Source organism: Paralichthys olivaceus, chromosome 19 (assembly GCF_024713975.1).
Source record: "Paralichthys olivaceus isolate ysfri-2021 chromosome 19, ASM2471397v2, whole genome shotgun sequence".
Taxonomy (NCBI): Eukaryota; Metazoa; Chordata; class Actinopteri; order Pleuronectiformes; family Paralichthyidae; genus Paralichthys; species Paralichthys olivaceus.
Genome location: NC_091111.1, coordinates 15,053,468 through 15,072,520, shown reverse-complemented (window position 1 = coordinate 15,072,520; position 19,053 = coordinate 15,053,468). Strand labels below are relative to the sequence as shown.

The 19,053-nt window shown below is 44.5% G+C and overlaps 1 protein-coding gene across 2 annotated transcripts in view; it reads left to right on the top strand.

Moving 5' to 3' along the window:
• Window positions 1-19,053, top strand: part of LOC109635938 (protein eva-1 homolog C) — a 213,771-nt gene that overhangs the window by 156,423 nt on the left and 38,295 nt on the right. For both annotated transcript variants that reach the window (XM_069515164.1, XM_020097421.2), the window contains 4 exons: window positions 6,270-6,493; window positions 8,269-8,392; window positions 9,573-9,725; window positions 17,511-17,654. In XM_069515164.1, the coding sequence (XP_069371265.1) occupies window positions 6,270-6,493; window positions 8,269-8,392; window positions 9,573-9,725; window positions 17,511-17,654 (645 nt within the window). The remainder of the gene's footprint in view (window positions 1-6,269; window positions 6,494-8,268; window positions 8,393-9,572; window positions 9,726-17,510; window positions 17,655-19,053) is intronic.

The window sequence follows — 19,053 nt, the reverse complement described above, 5'->3', positions numbered from 1 at the left end:
CTTCACAACGTCTTGTCAGTGTCATCTTGCACGATACGAAGAGAAAAATCACATTTTGCCCGGGAGTGAATGTAGATTTCTATTCCCGTTGCAGATGTCAGTGGATGTTAGTGGGTTTTTTGACCAGGAACTGTATTGACTCTAATCTTCTCTCTCAGGGCTGTTTTCCCTTCTCCGCAGGTTTTTCTTCCATTTCTTTCACACTCTTCCCACTTTCATTAGCTGTTGTTTGATCAGCCTTCAGTGAAGTCTGATAGCCGGGTGTGAAGCACATGCTGGGTGGATCTCCTGTGGGGAAGAGGCGGATGCTCAGAGAAAAAGGGATTAGAAGTCGTGTTTTTTAGGCCCTGGTCCTCTGTGGGTTTCAGTGTAAAGTCAAACCAATGCTGGGGTTAAATCCAGGGGACCAACCTCATGTGAGTAAGCCCCCTCAGCTGACACCCGCCCCCACTCAAGTAACTGTGCGTGTACAGTGTCTGTTAACATGTTCATGGAACTCACATGGTTCAGTAGCCATCACATGTCGCCCCGGACTTCTGTCAATACAATCTTGCCAACTTCTCACGCACACATTTTACCAACCACACAACTAATAATTGGTATCTTGAACAGTTTATTCATATTTATAGAGGAACATATATATTGGTATTCAAACTGTGTAGGTTTTTCACTATTGTACATTAACCTCTCAAAACTCAAAATTAAATAACATAAATCATGTTAATTACTTTAACTTTTCAGGACCAGGAAGAAAAAAAAAGGAGTTCACATTCTTCTAATTACCACAATCAAAACATGATTTGTGGAGACCAAAGACGAAATCTGTAGAAAACAACAATACAACAAATATTTGCATAGAATCATGCACTAAATCTTAGATGTATTCACTCAACACGGACTGCAGCACTTGAAAGATTTTCCAGTGAGCGACCCATTTACAGTACACGAGTAGTTTAAAAGTTAATCCCTCTCGGACTTGTGTCAAATTTAACTGCTTAGCCTTCAACAAAAATATCTCTATACTCTTTTTCTGCTCCATAGCTCAATTAGCTAGAAAGTAGGCTAATCCAAAACGTGACTATAGCAGCAAGACCAATGTATTGTAAGTGTAGGAATGCAGTGTATTTTAGGAATGCGTTTTTCTTTTTGTTTAAGCTCTAAATCTTAATGGTTTTGGCCGTGAGTACTGTACTTGGCACATTTACAGCAGCGGCCGCTCGTAGCTTTCCTCTGACATGACGTCCATTGTGCGGGAGCGTGTCCTTTGTGGCATCTATGTGAACTTTTGTCCCTTTTTTTCTTCTTCTCATGTTTGAGGTCTCATTTAACGCTGGCACACCTCATCATTCTGTCCCATACAGCTCACGTATCCTATATTCAGAGTTTTGACCACATATGATTTAAATCCAGCAGTGGTTTTATCTATATGTCATGCCGCGCTCCGGGCCCTTGTGCCGCCTCTGTGGTTTGCGGGGAAAAGTAATTACAACGGGGCTATAAGCCACCACACTCTGACCTCGACTGCCACATCCTGAAAGCGGTGGCGTACACTTTTAAAAGATTCCTCTCTTTTCTCCATGCAGCTTTTTTCTCATGACCCATCACAAGGTTTTAAAACCACCACCCTCTCAACATCTTTTCAGATTTTTATTCAACACTTGATTATACAACAGGTTTCACGAGGTCTTTATCTCCCACTTTTCTTCTCCGTCACTCACTCCTCTGCTTTTCGTCGTTGTCGTCTTCCCCTCCTCACCTCCTCTCGATTTTTGCCAGTGCCTTTTCAGGGGAAACCTCCACTCTCCCCAGTAATCACCACTTAAAGGGGAATTCCTTCCACCAGCAGTGGGCCTGCAGCTCTGCATCTTTGAAGATTTGATGGTTTGATGGCTATAATTAGCTTAAAATAACACCAATAAAGTCTTGAAGCTGTAAATGTTTAAATAGCTAATGTACCGAGATAAAACAAAACACAGTCTTTGATTTTTAGCTTTCAAGAACCTCTATCTACAGAATGCATTTTGAAGCATATTCTTTATTACAGGTTAGAGATTGCAGTTTTTATACAGCATATTGATTATCTCTCTAAATTAAATCATAAACATGCACTCTATGGCATTAAGCTAAGGTATATAATCTGCTAATATTGTACAGTGTTACACATTCTTTCCTAACGCTAGAGGCTTGACAGACATTACCCCACAAGCAACGCAAAAGAGTTTTAAGGCGTAAGCAGCTGAAAAATAATCAGTATGAAGCCTATAATATTTTAACGCCGCAGTAATACTTCACGCTGCAGTGCATTGTTCATTCCGGCCAACCGCAGGAGGTGGCATCTTTCAAAAACAGGGGAAAGCCCTGAGTGTGAACAACAGACCGGGTATCCACCTGAACTGCCTCTGGAGTCAAACCGTCAGATATACCTGTCATACTCCTTCTGAGCAGACACTGAACACCTCAGCTTAGCGGACCGTGAGGAGAACTAGTGCGAGCTTCCTCCCAGGCTGACTTGATGGAGCGGCGGCTGCAGCTGGACGAGAGCACCCACAAACGCACACACTCTGTTTTTGATCCTAAATATTTCTAAGTGTATTTAACCAAACTCAGCACTGGTATGTGCCTTGCACCAGGTTGTGACTAATCCGTGGTGCCCAGAGAGGAAGTCCTTCTCCAACAGGCTTCTTTCTGCGTCATGTTGACACAACACAGCGGCCCATCACTAATCTCCTGACCCTCTCCATCGCTGGGTCAGACCTGAGGGTCATCACATGACCACAAACGAGGAGCTGATATCACAAGGGCCTCTGATTGGCTGAAATATTGCGATTGCAGCTGAAGCGTTTAATTTTTTTGTCCACTGACTCATCATATGAGAAAATCCTATCTTTTTTTCGGATGAGGTGTTCAAAGGGCCGGTGCACCCGCCTGTGTCCTCAGCTCAAAACAAATGCAGAAGTTAAACGCCACCCTTTCAATCCGCTTCATGACGAAAGCGATCTGTTTGTACACGAACTGCATGGCGACCGCAGCCTCCTGTCTTTTAATGGCCAAATAAACAAGCCGGCAGACATAATAGCTCTGTGCTTTTGTGAAGTGAAAGGGCAGAGAGCTAGTGAAGGAAAGGGTCTGGGCCCACATGAAAAGAACCAGAGAGGAGGAGAGACGCCTGGGTGTTCCTCCAGCATTGTTCGGCCTTCTGCCTCTGAGGGACACCTGTCATTGGCTGGGCGGTTTACACAGGTGCCTTAACCCAGCCTGATTTGTTGGCCTTGAAAGGAGACTTCAGTCAACAGGTAGCGTGGAGGGGAACAATGGTGACGATCCTGAGGAAGAGAGGGAGAGGGAAAGAGAGAGAGTGGGAGGAGGGTGGAGGGAGGAATGGCGAAAAAGAGAAATGGATTCTTTTGAAAGCACCTGAGGGTTTGAATGAGATAATCTGTTTGCCTTTTACCCACAGTCGGGCTTTGTAGGGCGGAGGAAGGCGTTCCTGTGTGCTTGTGGCGCTCAGGCTGTTGCTCAAGGATCCCTCCTCTCAAGAAACTCCCCCTCCGAGTGGCGAATTCAGTCGTCTATCCTCAGCCCCTCTCCGTTTCACCCCTTTTGCAACCCTGGCAGTTACCATGGCTACGCCGCCGTGCCCGCGGCTTGGTTAAATGCAGCGCTGCACAAACTCGTGGTCTCTCATGGCACTGGCACTTCGCCAGGAACCAGCCCCAATAATGTGATACTGTTGCACTAACACCACACACCCTGGCCCCGAGAGCCAAGCAGCGAGGGTTTGTTCGCACCACGCTGTTTGTGTTGACGTTTTTGAATGCATGCGTGTTTGTGTGTGGTCTCGCTGCCAGGGGGAATGCCACGCCGCCCCCCCCTCACCCTGTGTGGAATGTGGAAGGCAAAGCATACCTTTGACTGAGGAGGGGGAGAAACTAGATAGAGGTTAAAATTATGATTGCAATAGTGATGCGATAAGTGTAATTTTAAAATCCCCAGAATTGGATGCTGTGTCAGACCAAATCTTGAAATTTTTATTTCATGTTAAATCAAGTTGTCAAGAAATCTTTCTTGACATTCTTTGGGATTTTTAATTCTGTAGTTCCACAGCTCACAAAGATGGTGATTTAGTCAAATGTATTATTGGTTGCTATAATATAAATCCAGGCTGTGGCGTAGAGGCAGGTCCTGTGGTTGGTCCTGTTTCTAGTTCACATTCCTGATAATGTGGTTCTTGACATCCAAATAATCCCTGAATAAACTTCAAATAGGACTGCATGTGCACCTGTTTCCATTTTACAAACCCAGGCAGCCACAGGTGGAAACAATAGTGGTTTACCAACCGTCCTTTATTTAGAGAGAGGCCGACCTTTTGAAAACTGAGAATGTCTCTTGTTTTCCTTCCTCTTATAACTGTGGCCATGGTGATAAAGGCACAATGTGTGTGTTTTGTGTGGAAGTGTGTTAATGTGTGAGTTAGAAAAACACTCTTTTTGTGTAATTTCCTCTTCCCCAACAAACACAAGCTCAATAAAAGTCAATTGAATCACAGTGTATCCACTTTGTGAGTGAGTGTGTGTGTGAGTGTTGACTTTTTGTAAATGTGTTTGCGGAGCACTTATCCAAGAGGCTCCAGCTTGAGTTGCTGTTGAGCTTGTAGTTGGTGAAAAGTAGATTTCTCCGTATTAGTTTAATTCTGGTTTATGAAACGTGTACATTAAGAAACATAACCAATATTTTTTTTTTTTATGTAATAATGCAAAAACAATGTCAGAAATGGGAGATGCTACAGTTTAAGAGTTTGTTCCTCTTCTGCTGGAGCCTGTCCATAAATGGTCCAGATAAGTCCAGGGAGACATTCTATGACAGTGGCCAGGGGATCAGCTCTCTCCTTTATCTGCGTCTCCCTTCTCACACGCTGGAATGTTAATGGCGGCTTTGTGATGGGTTCAGCTCTCCTGAGTGACTGACAGGCCGACTGGCAGCTCTCAAAGAAGTGGAGTTGGATGAGAGACATCAGTGTTTTTAAAAGAATGAGAGCTCTTTATTTGATTTCAAGCAGCCCCCGAGGTTAAATGAACGTTCACTCGCTGCTTGTTCCATGAAATGTTTTGTACAGAGTTTCTATTCATAGTCTTTGATAGCAGCCGTTTGTGTATCGCAAGTAAACATGGTTACTGGCAAACTTAATAACAGAAATTGAGCCTGTGTGACAGTATATCCCTATGCCAGAGCCGTAATACTCTTTGGCATATAGATATGCTGACCATCATATTTCCTTAGGTTTCTGCAGAATTCTGTAGTAAACCTGTGGGAAAGGTCTCGTAGGTCTGTATCTATGAACTCTGATCCTCGTCTAGAAACTGTAATAATGTCAGGCTTTAAAAATATCATCCATGGCAGATATTATTTAATATCACAAATAAGAATATGTTCTACAGCCATGATGGGAGGGCTGAGGCTGGCAGCTAAATCAGCTAAAGCTTGACTCCCTATCTCTGCCGTTGTGATATTCTATGCCTGGGGGCGTCCTTAAGATGTAAGTAGTTGTCTGCCAAAGATGGCTTGAATGCAGCCCTTCCATTTGACCGTGGAAACACAACACTATGGAAATAAAAAGGTTAAGGCAAGGAGACCTGGTTTGAGTGCCATGAACCCTCTCTGCATAAATGAAGGATAAAGTGGTGAAGTTCAATGAAATTATACTGAGATGAACGTACCTTTATGCCAAATCTCAAGAACGCCTCAAGAGAATTCTTTCAAATTTGGTTAAAATGTTGGACTAAGAATGAACGGATTAGAATTTCTTGCCTTGTGAATGCATTATCTTACAATTAGTCACAAAAACTTGGACTCCTGGATTAACTGATTCGATTTGCGTGTTCGAAGGTCAAATGTCAAGGTTTTGGGGGCTGCACAAAATATGTTTGTCCCTTTTATTGTGATATCTAAAGTTTTTCTTAAGGGCAATCTTTGAACCAGTTGAGTAGCTGTCACCTGGATTCAGAGAATAACTGGTTAGGTTTCAGTGGCCAAAGGTTATAGGTCATGGTGACCTCATATAATTATGAAAGCAGTATGTCAAGAAAACCTGAAGGGATTGAAACCACACTTGTTGGCGGAGGCATTCGACCACAGGGCAGTAATTCTAGTTTTTATACAGAATGCTAAAGGGTCACAACTTAATATGAGAAAGTCTTCAGTTATTGTGCATTGGTCTGTGATGGTCTAAGTTTCTCAGCTAAAAGCTGCATTGGCATCTTGCTGTCTTACAGGCTACCTGTCCAAAGTGTTGAGGAACTACACTGAGCAGGCCTGTGAAGGGGACTTCCTGTCTGTTCGCTGCCCGCCACGCACCACCATCACCGTCCAATCAGCTTTCTATGGAAGGAGAGGTGCTTCTGACCCCCAGCAGTGCCCTCAGACCTACCAGGCCCTCCTTAGTTCTTACAACGCTGGGGAGGATGTTCGATATTGTTCTGTGTCCACAGCTCTACAGGTAATCAACACCGCTCACAGTCTGGACAGTTTCAGAGAAAATCTAACTAGAGTTTCCCTAAATCCCTGCATGTGTCTGTACAAGAACTACTGTGTCCCCTGTACCCTTATCCCCATTATTTGTTACTCTACTCTTAACATAAAGATCCTGTAACACACCCTTGTCTGGGCTGTAAATCCCCCTGAGAGAAAGCGTCCTGTAAAATGGTCAAATTGGCCAAGGGTTAAATTTCGGAGGACCACTGATTATGTAATGCTTTGTGAGGAGGTTTTCCGGCAAATTACACTCTGTAAAGAGGAAGCAGGCTTGTATGTTCCCATCACACAAAGCGATTTCATGGGGTCTTTGCCTCAGCATCCTCTCCTAAATTGGGATGCGGCTGGACTAGAAGCCCCACTTTGCAGCACCAACACAAACACACACAAACACGTCCTGTTCAGCATTCATTTGGTTGTTTTGTTTATTCTTGGTCCCCCTGCCTCCGAGCGTTGAACACCCTCCATTTCCATAATAGACAGGACAGCTATGAATGCACACAGAGACTGCTTTGTGGTGAAGTGAGAGAATTACTGACCGCCACCCGCATTAGTAACCCTGAAGAAACCTGTTCACGACCCTTGTCCTGTTGGTATTACAGTTTAAAGAGCTGTACCCCAATGATTGTTTTATTTGTGAATTATATTCTTAATTATTATATTTGTTTATTAAATGAAGAAAACAAACATTGTGATAATATCATATTTTCTTTCTTTCTTTAAGACGACACCAGCTCTGTGAGGCTGAACCATAGACTGTATATAAAGATGGTCAACACGACTGCTCTCCAAAAGTAAAGCCAAAGCGTTCTGATCGCCATCTGGTGGCTGGCTGCAGTATAGATCATAAATTCTGCCTCCTCCATGTTTGTGGGTGGGACATGGACCAAACTAAAAAGTCAAAGTGCACATCCAATACAATTTTTAGTAGTAGTTTTTGTCACATATGTGTAGGTGCTGAAGTTTGGTTTTGATTAGTTATTTATAGTTATAACTGGTCGAGGGAGTGAATAGGCGGGACGTTGCTACTGTGGCTAAGTCCCATGATCATATTCTGGAAAGACGCTGGCTCCTAATGAGCAAGATGGCAGCGTCCATATCCATTATATTTCAGCTTCATATCAAGTGGAGAAGCGTCGTCTATCTTTATATGCAGTCCCAACAGTGATACTTTGAGCTAAATGCTAACATGCTCTCAATGACATTGCTCTACTTAACAAACGACACACAGCGAGGACCTACGTGTGTTTCAGTGTGTTACAGAGGATCTTAGGCAGATCATGTCCATTATTTCCTTGTATTAGGCTACTGCACTTTCCACTTCCAGTTTCTACGTTCCACGACTTGTTGCACCTAATGCTTCTGTTTCACAGTTGAATATGGGAAAGTGTCAGAACAGAATCCATTCAGCCATCCCTCCAGCGAGTGGGATTTCAGTCGGGGGGAATGTTGGAATGTGCTCACCTGGGTTACAGCGAGCTTAAAGATGATGAAACTAGAGAAGCAGCAGGATGCCAGGAAATGAGTGGTATTGAGCTTTCCAGAGATTTTTTTCCCCTGTTCTCTTTTTTTTTTTCCTCTGACCTGCTCCTGTCCTCCTTATTCCCATGGCTATAAGCAGCCCCGTTTGAAGTGGTTTTGGGTTTGCTCGCTGCTGGTCTCACCGTCGCTGGCTTATTGTTCTTCACCTAAACTTTTCTTTGGTCTTCTCTCGCTCTCTGTCACTCTTTGCCCCTTTAGAAAATGCTGGACGAGTGCCAAGACAGAAGGAGCTGTCAAGTCCTTGTCAACAGCCGCGTGTTCGGGACAGACCAGTGTCCTGGCATCAGTAAATACCTCATTGTCTGGTACAAATGCAGACCGAGTAAGTCCTTCATCGCCTCACATCCAGGCACTGACACACATTTTGTCCTCTCTCTGTGTTCGGACTTTTCTTTCTCTTTTACAATATTTGCTCAGAAATAGACCAAGGGGTGGGGTCACTTCATGTGCACTAGGGTCAACTGCATTACAGGTTTAAGAGTGAAAGGAAATCCATTCTATTCTTATTATTATTATAGGTATTGAACAACCCTAGCAATAACTTATCCTCTCTGCTCCATTTGAAAGAACTTGTTGCGTGCCTCCTCCTTTATTCCTCTCGGTCCCTCTCCCCATGAGTCAGGAAGCTAAGAGTATCACTCCAGATTGGAGCCACAACAGTGAAGTAATCCCACCCAGATTCTCGTCTCCATTCATGGCTCAGTGCCGCGCTGAGCCGCGCTGCACTGAGTTGTGCAGCAGTTCACACTAGAGTGACCAGAAGTGGACATTAATCCACTGATCATCCCCCCCACCCCCTTCCCCCCCCACTTTTTCTTTCTCCACCGTAGCCTGGGGCCAATCAACAGCTCTTTGTTCACTGTCACTTAACCAATGACTTCTCAGGGGAAGAGAGAATGACCGCATGGGGCGTTAGTGAGGTGCAACGGGCAGGTGTCACTGCCTCTGAAAGGGAAGGTGGAAGGAGGACAGAGGAAGTGGAGGAGAAAGGGAGGGAGTGAGAGAGAACAAGAGCGAATCAATCACCAAAAGACATAACAAACCAGCCCATCCCTTTTTTTCTGCTCTCTCTTCTGTGTGCATTCCTGTTCCACTCCCCACATGGATGAAGAAACGGCCTCTGTTGTGTTTTTCTTTGCCGGCCAGTGGAGCTGCTCTGGCTGTCACAGGTCACTGTGGCTGGATGTGTGTGAGGAATGTCTCTGCATGGCTCTACATGTCCACTGCGCAACTCCATCTCTGTTTCTACCTGTTTACACTGAATAAAACCAGGCCTCTGTACTCCGTCTTTATTTAAACCTGCTCTACAGAGGTTTCATAGAATACAAACATTTGCTTCTTTCATCTTGCAAATGCCATTTTTTAAATATAGAAAATTAAAGCATGCATAGAAAGTGATTATTTTATCCATGACTGAAACTCTAAATTACATAAACTATTCTATTTTGCTTTTGTGTTATTCTCTGCTCTAACATTTCGTATCCTCTCTTTTCCATCTACAGACGAGTATAAGAGTAAGGTGGTTTGTGAGGAGGATAAGATGAGGCTGAGCTGCAAGCGGGGCATGCAGATCGCCGTTTACTCCGCCATGTTTGGCCGAACTCAACAGGGCACCCTGGAGTGTCCCCTTCATCACCTGAGGGCGCCATCAGTAGGTGAGACCCGTTCTTACTTCCACGTTGCAGGTCACGAGACGGGTGAGTAGTCGAGGAGGCTGCATTTCTGTCAACGGAGGTGGTTGCAGTTTTCCATGATTTAAAAAATAAGCCAGGTCATAATGTAAATGTTTACTAAGTGCAGATGTTTCGCACTAAATTAAGTTGTGATGCACCGATGAAGCTACATCTCACATTAAATTTACTTGCCACCAGATATTTACATATAGAAACAGACATTGCTAACCCTTGGACAAAGGATTGACATGTTCTTTTAGCATTTATCCACAGACTTAAAACGACTAGTGCAACCCAATCAATCAGTTAATAAATCAATCAATCATTCACTTCATTTCTATTTGATGCTAATTTCGTTCATAGCATTGGTTGTGGGTCAGTCTGAGGTCAGGAGAGGAGTGAGATTTCTTACATGAAGTCACAAGCTGGGAATGTAAATCAGGTGTTCTTGGGTTTGCATGATGTTTGCTTGAGCGTCCTTGTCCTGCTATTGCTATTCTACATACTAATGAATTGACAGAGTGGAACTTAAGGTCAACCTGGGCTTTGATTTGCTCTTGTCTGACTGACACACACCAGGTGTTGTGCAGCCGATGGGGAAAATAAAACTGATGAGTTTTACGTGTCGGGGCTCGAAACACCTTTGAACTCAGAACTGCAAACACTGCCAGGATCTAAACTGCAGCTGAATCTCTCCTTCATAAATTATCTTTGATTCGAGAAGCTAGCGTTGCTTGGTGGATTTTATCATTTCCTCTCCTGCTTCTTTGCTTCGCAGGCTCTAGAACAAACACTGGTCCGCCACACCCATACGTGACGTTATAGCCATTCCCACACTTTCAACCCTTTCTATCTGGATAACTGATTAATAACTTCCAAATAAAAGTCTCTATCTTGTTCCGAGACATATACAAGCAGCACACACACACATTGTCAGGGGAATTGTGGTGGAATGTAGATCAGATGTCTCTGTCATCCAAAGCGCAGAGTTTGGCCCGTTGAAAAGGGACAGTATTGAGTTCCCTCCAAGTATGTGTGTGTGTGTGGGGGGGGTGGGATAACCAGACCTACTCTAGCTCTTGTTTAGGAGAATGTTAATGACTCTAAGCTTGGATACATGACAAGTCTTATAGTATAGTAGCTACTGTGTCGGGGGGGCCTTGCCTCTTTGCCGGGAAGCTCGTTTATTTGACGTTTGTTTTGTTGTATGTACAGAAGGAACTGTACGCTGAGGTTTGTAAATAAGTAGCCAGAGCAGGTGTACGTTAACTGTGTGCTCGAAACAAACAGACTGCGTAAAGCTGCGGAGGAAGGCTACAAGTCATCGGCTATGATTCATGATTCAAAAAGTACGAATCAATGCAAAGTCCTAATAAGAATGTGTGTGAGGTTGTTTATGTGTATTATCGTCTTTATGACAGGTGACACGATGGGGTCAAAGTAATGACACCAGCGTCAGTCACCAGGTAACAAGTGTCATTTATAAAGAATAGCCATGTGTGTGTTTGTGTGTTATTGTACAAGCAGCTGGTCCTGTGCATGCAGGTGGACCAGGAATGTGCGACAGGTAGGTGTAGCTGACCTGAGATCTGGTTTCAGACTCAGGATTAAATGCAGGAGCTGAGTTTGACTCCACTGTTACAGTTGTATAAAGGGCAGATTAGAGCTGAGGAGTCGCTGTGTTTCCTGTCAAATCACATGTTAACCCTGATGTGTTTACCTCAACTGCAGGCTCAGACATACACAAACGCCTTGTTGTTCCTGTCCGACCATCCTGCAGCCTGCTTTTCTATCTGTCCATCACATACACACACATGCACACACACACTCCAACCACCCACCAACACCTCCTCAGGCTGTGGGGCTCTAGCGGTGCCCTGGTGGGATTTTCCCTGTCAGCTCCGTCTTTGATGTGGCTCCCATGTCACTGGGAGCAGGAAGTGAGGGTGTCTTGAGTGACAGCTCAGACACACACCGTTAATTATTTTTAAACGCTCTTCCCCCCTCGTTTTGCCCTTCTGTCCGTTGGTGGTGCTTTACCTAATGTGTGTGTGTGTGTGTGTGTGGATTTGTGATTCCTTGAGTCTGAATAATCTCGGGCTTTGGCAGTCGCGTTACGCACACGTTTGTTAAGAGCCCATTTGGATTTTACGTCCATTTAAACATGTGTTTGAATGGGCCAAGGTTCTAGTAATCTCCTCAACTGCACCACCCTGGCAAGCTGATCGCTGCCTGAGGTGTGAGATCAACGCCTGAACGCACAGAGCTGGGTGCACCTGTCCAGGTGAACTCTGGGTGGAGAGAGATTGCAGTGTGCGCGGCAGCAGCAGGGATTTACTGGTACACTGTTTACTCTACAAAGAATCACCTTACATGTTCTGTTTCATCCAAAGACTAAGATTGTAGTGTAACAATTGCCACCTGCCAAACAGTGGTGGATGTTTTTTTCTCTGAGTCAACTGTAGTGAGCCATAGAGGCAAGTGTGGCTCAGGAGGTAGAGCGGGTAGTCCACTAAACACTTTAAACATACAGTATGTATCTTAGGCTGCTCTCAATCAAAATAATAACAAAATACGAGTACGTCGTGAAGCAGCTAGGGATCATGGGAGTCTTCACCACAATTTCTTGTCCTATAATCTTCTTGGGACTTTCTGTTCCCTTTGTGTTTGCGCTTGGGCAACTTCGGCCACAGAGTGTGCAGCAAATGGCAATGCATAATCGTGATCCATTACGAGCGACCAGTACAAACAGTGGAAGGAAAAACAGCCCAGTGGTTAACTGACTACCTGGTGAGCAGTGTTTCCCTCCATCACATGTTGTTTGCACCAGACGTTATTGCAGAGAGAAGCAAAGCCCCAAAGGCAAAATAAAATGTCTCTAGTTTAACAATGTCAGAAACATTTTTTTAATTATAATATTGTTACTTTAATTTAAGGGCACAGGTCAACAAAGTATAAAACACAGGTCTTATTGCTTTTAGACACTTGAAAAATTGTCTCATATTCTTCTCCTCCTCTGGAGGTAGGCCTGCTTCGGTAGCCTGGTGAATGGAGAGCAGATATCAGCTGCCTCGCTGAATCCAAAAGCCGTGGAAAAGTGCAACACACAAAAACAAGTGCACACACAGGCATGTGCACATCAAGACCTTTGATGTCGCCTGTTCCTTGGTTGTGGGGTGGGAGTGGTGGAGTCGGACAGGTCTTGGCGGCGATAGAGAATCCTCAAAGCAAAGGGGCCTGTTCAGCCCTCCTCTCTCATCTGCCCCATTACCATCACACACACACCTCTTGACATCTAAATAGCCCCCCATGCTTGGCATGCAGGGTCCCAGACTGCATTTTTTATTTTTTGCGTTTTCACTTTTGAGCATGCGCTTCAGACGAATGCCCTCAGTAAGATGTTTTCTAACTATAAGCTCGGGCTGGTTGGATGATCACAGTAGTTTTTAAAAAGCTGGGCATGCACAGCTGCAGGTCAAATTTAACACTTGGCTGTCGGAAGCCTGTTCCAGTTGTTAGGGTTCGAGCTGCTCCGCTGTAACTCTATCTGCACTGCTACTCGGCTGCGATGCACGGCGAGCAGATAAATAGCAGGATGTCAGTGATGTCTCTGACTTATGGTTATGGGTGTTGAACTCTCTTTTGAAGGAGATTTCAGTCAGTGAACGGTAGATGGTAACTTCTCCAAAACATTTCTAAAAGTTTGCCCAAGTATGTCCCAAGAACTTCACACTGCTTATCATGACAGCAGATTAATTCAAGCTTTTGTTGATTTCCAATCAGATGTGTTGTTCTAATATCTGAAGTAAAACATAGCCACTGGTAACACGTGAGTGGGGTCGACTGTTTTCATGCAAAGTGCTTCTGACTCTGGGAATAACCTGCTATCACCTTACAAACACAGCTGAGGGAAACTCTCTTGCATGCTCATGTACATGTGTGCACGCATGTTTCTGTGCAGGGGTGTTGTGACACTTCAACAGAGGGAATAACTTGAAACATACTTTAAATCTTGAATCCTCTGTGTTGATCCTGTTGAATAGACCGTTTACAGTAAATGTGAGTGTCAAATTCTTTAATGGATTTCACAGAAAGCCCCTGCCGTGTGCAGGTCCTTTAAACCCCCCCTCTTTAAAAGTCACCTTTATATTATACAAAGACTTTCAATCCCACAACAATGACTTAAGCCTCCCTATCAAATTATATGTATGGCAGGTGAGTCAGAGGAGAAGATGAGATGAGGAGATGAGTGCTTTTGAAAAGTTTGTCCGCCCATTGTTTTGGAAATTCCAGGAAAGGTGTTTATGCGTGGGTGGAAAACCAGGAGGATTGTTATGGAGAATTTCTGGGGAAAGGTTGCTGTGGATACACTCTTTGTGCATGTGTGTGGGACTGTTTGTGTATCAGAATGTGTTTACATGCTCAGAGGTGTGTTTTTATGTGTGTGGGACACACACACACACAAGCACTGCCCTATAAAGTTGTGCAAGGCAGTCTTTAAGTCTGTCAACATGTAGTGCACCCACAACACAAACCTGGGGTTAAATTTGGGGGTGGGGATGATCACTCCTATATTAGGTGAACCAAAGGTTTATCAGGAGCTATTAAAGAGACCGGAGCTAAAACCAAGTGTTTCAGACAGAGGCTGTAAAGAGGATCTGCAGCAATGGACAGTATCAGTTAAGTGAGCCACTGTTTCACACATTAGTGTGGATTTTTGTAGATAATTCTGCAGAGGTGGGAAAACCAGCATGTTTACTGAGAAGGCACAATCTGAGGCCGATGGTCATTGAAGCGAGCAGAATGTACGACGGATGACTGACCAAAGTTGTTGAGCCATGTCGAGGTGCCAGCATATCACCACTCTAACACAATGACAATACACTAGGGGGTGAGCAATCAACTATGAGTCATTTAAGAGATACGTACATGCCCTATTTTTTGTGGCTCTCTGTATCTGACCTCTATGTCGCATGTTTGCCGCAGGAAGCTCCTCCCTTCCCTCGCTCGTTGCTTGTCTTGACTGTGGCCCTCCTCTTATGCACCACAGGCCTGTCCTTGTTGGGTGTGTAGCGGATAGGAGGGTTTGGTGCACGGGCTTGGAGTTGGTCGAGGGTAAAGGTTAGAGGTAACTGGGGTTATTCATGCCTATTCCCCTCGCCCTGTGTGTGTGTGTGTGTGTGTGTGTGTGTGTGTGTGTGTGTGTGTGTGTGTGAGAGAGGCTCTATGCTTGCCTGTCTGTGTTAAAGCCGTTAATGAGAGCCAGAGAAGGTCAGATCCCGAGGAATGCTCTTTTAAACTACAAAAATATGTCCTGTGTGCGCATGTGTGTGTGTGTGTGTGTGGTTAGAAGGCTAGTGGACAAAGAATAAATGTGTGTGTGTGTGTGTGTGTGTGTGTGTGTGTGTGTGTGTGTGTGTGTGTGTGTGTGGGTGTGTGTGTCTCCATCCTCTTGTCTCTAGAAGTCTCTATCTGTCTCCAGCCCCACCCGTTCCACTGTGGGCCTCCTGCTCAAGTAATCACCCACAGCCAGTAATCAAAGCAGCAGCTAATGGGGGCCTGTCTGTCAGTGGGGAGGAAAGTTTTCTGTGTGGCACAGCGGCTCGACTGAGCCCTCTGGGAAGGGAAGGAAAGACGGAGAACACATTAAAGCACACCGGGGAGACTAAGAGACCACTTTGCTGCAGGGTACAAATCGAGATAAATGCAGGATCTCTATATTATTAAACTTTCACCAGATCTTTGTTTAGCAGATTACCCTAAAAGTCCAAAATCCCAATTGTTGCAAATACTTTTAACAGCATCAAGTGGTCAGTGATAAAGAAATATTGCTTTTTATTCATTTCGAATTGGCAGTTACACCCATAGGTCCTTGTCTCAGAGTATAAAAAGCCAGAACTCATCAACATAAGAATGAATTCTGACTCTTTCACTGAGACTGACCTTTTATTGCAGATGATGATAGCAGCTCAGTCACTTAACCTCCGAGGTGTCTGACTCCCCGGTGCCGCCGTCTTCCACCTCATTTGATTGTGGTGGGGAATTCCAGTCTGTCGTCTCCTGCTGGGAAATGTCCGGCTGCCCCTTTGAACATCATCCAAATGATTGATTGATTGATTTGGGTTCACATTTTTACAGAGTCACACACGAGCTGGACCTGGTGTTTTCTCTCTGAGGCAGGGTCACACAGTTCTGGACCATTTCAAGAAATTCCAGTGTTGACAGTGTCCACGACCACTTGATTACCGTCTTTCACTTCCTGACTGCGACATTTACCCTTTGACCTGTGCCATAATTTGTTGCGGCCCGTTGACGTGTGAGCTGAGCCTGTTCTCTTTACCTTTTCTTTCTTGATCTCTCTTTGGGGCCCACCGGGGCAGACGGTGCGAGACCCCAGTGTCCACTTTCAAAGGCTCATCTCCTAGTGTTGTTTTTAGGAGTTAGATGGACTATACAGGGGCCTTGGAGGAATTCATGTGGAACCCAGACCCATTCCCTTTCCCACAAAACCCAGGGGGAGGGTCGTCCAACTTAGTTAGTGCCTCTCACACCTCCATCTGTAGCATCACTTCAGTTCATGACGTGGAACATGGGGTAGAATACAGATGCCACTGGTGCGCACTGTTTGAATTTAGTTTAATGTTTTCAGATCTAGTTTTCATAAAAGGAAGAATCACATATTTTATATTTTTGTGATCATTATTTCAACTATAGTCATGCAGCCCAGTTACTGTCTGAATAAAGATTTATGCCCTCAGCTTGCATGTTACTGTCTTTAAGAGAACTGAACTGATTGTTAGAAATGTTAACAACAATGATTTTGCAAATGAATTATTTCATTAATTCAATATTCAATAATTTGTTTGATAAAACAAGCAATCTGAAGATGTTCTGTTGGATTCTGGAAATGTGTAAAACGACTTTCTCCCCCCACTCTAGTGCGATCATTTCAAGACCAATCAATTAACGAGGACACCAAATTTGCAGGCCACTTTAAAGGGGTGTTTTATTTAAATGTGGGTGTAGAATTAGGAAGTCAGAGCGGAAAAAGGAAAGAAAAGAGCCTCATCTGTCCATCCTCAAAGATCTGCAGGAGCTGCCGGGTGCTTAGTGATGATGTATGAGTCCCATCCATTACTCCGTCTGGTCTCTATACACAGACACTCACACACACCCACACACACTTCCACAAACACACACACACGCTGGATCAGGTATCTCTTTAGACAATGTGAGGCCCCAGTGAGGTTCCTCTGTGAGGGTCTGTTGTGGATAGAGGCTCCAGCGTGGGAGCTGAGAAAACCTTTGTGTGTGAGAGATGGTCCTTTACTGTCTGCAGCGCATGTGTGTGCAAGTAGGTGAGTGTGTGTGTGTGAGTCCATCGCTGTTGTAGCTGACAGAGACTCATGTACTGTTATTGTGCCTGAAGTGCTGCTTGTCCATCAAACACTCAACAGGCAGCAAGAGAATGACCTGTAATATGAACATTCACAATATCTTGATTAATGTTCACGCAAATTATTTAGATTTACTTTAATTTCATTTGCTCATGAATTGTAATTGATTTACAAATAAGGTGAATTTTCTCTTTAATTGGAACCATTTTACACTTTTCCACAATCTTCCTATAAGAAATTAGTTTACGTGTGACCAGCACAGATATTTTAAGAACAACTGTGACCCCTCCATTATGAAATGTTTGAGGATATAAAGGGATTTGTTTTAGCCAGTCAGAATTGATCTCCTCCTTCTCCGTCTCTCCGTCAGACTGCCAGTCGTCTGTGGCTCTGCAGGTCGTCACCGCTCGCTGTCAGGGTAAGAAGAGCTGCCTGGTCCGAGCCTCCACCAGAGACTTTGGAGATCCGTGTTACTCTGGCACCAGGAAGTACCTCAGCGTCATCTACACCTGTGGTGAGTGCCCAACGCACCTTTTACTGGGGGCTTCATTTTCTCTTCCACCAGGGGGCGGTGTTCACTCACTGATCAACTCGACCTCAGGCTTCAGTCTATGATGTTTTAACTCAGGCTAATTTAAAACTATTTCAACTTTTACCACTAACTCCAATGCAGTTACCCCCCCCCAGTGGAAATGGCCTGGGGCAATCTTTATTTTTTCCAAGTATTTTATCAAGCGACACAACTTTAAAATCACCTTTGAGACTCTGAAAGGTTTCTGAAAGAATGCAGTGTTTGTTTTCTGACGATTAGGTCGTTTTCTTTAGTGAGGAGGGAGCAACAGAAGCCAAGTTCAAAGCTTAAAAACTTGTTTTCCAACCTCAGAAAGAAGTTTAAAAAAATCTGGCATTGCATTTTCTGTTTTGGCTTTTATGTCTGTGCAGATGAGGGGGAATGATTATCTTCCTTTTTATCTGTTTCCCACCCCTGGGATAATCCTGAACTGTCAAGCCTGTAATTCATTAACCTCAAGCTTGGAGACACACACACACACGCTCACGCTCCAGTCACCTCCAGCACCAGGAATTGATCTATCAACACTGTGGACTGAAGCGTCTCAAACCCACCAGAATCAGTGGCAAAACAATCCCAGATCGGAACCAAGAGGAATCTTATGTTTGGCACTTACATGTCATGATTTCTAGGAATGGATTTAATATTTGTGGGTTTCTACGCTGGGCCTTAAAATTATTGCTGTGTTTCTCGAAGGACTGTAAAATTCTCCGTGGCGATGTCGGTGTAATTCCCATTGTCCGTCTACAGCTCCTCTCAGAGCTTGTGGAGTAAACACACTGGTGATTAATATGAAGTTCTTATCACCGTCAATTGATTCTACGTCTTTTGTGTCCGCACGCTGTGTGATTGTTGAATCCGTCCATCCTTTATCTCGGTAACCATCGGCCAGTGCAGACAATAACACACAGACTGCTCGGCTGTGTTTACGGAGTCGTTTGGCTCTGAGTCTCTGTCTGACCTCCCGTTATCTACCGCTGATAACACAACGTACTCTCCTAACAGCTCGGGTGCTGAGGTGGGTCGGCGAACGTGTTTTTTAGAGGAAGGGGCAGCAGAGAAAAAAGGGAAGGATGTGGAATGGTGTAAACGTTTAACAGATAGAGGCGAGGGGCGCGCGCGTGTGTGTGTGTGTGTGTGCTCTCAGGGGGTAGTAGGTGGGTTTTCTGTGCTGTGGTCAGAGTTTAGAAGGGGGTGGATGTGAGTAAATCAGTCTCGTTGCTGTAGACATGAAGTCACTGGTTTGCTCCAGGCTCCAGCAAAGTGGTAATTTTGGGGGATCCTCTTTCATTGGTGGTTGAGTGTGTGTAGAATTGACCCCATTTGTGTCGGAATAGAGAGC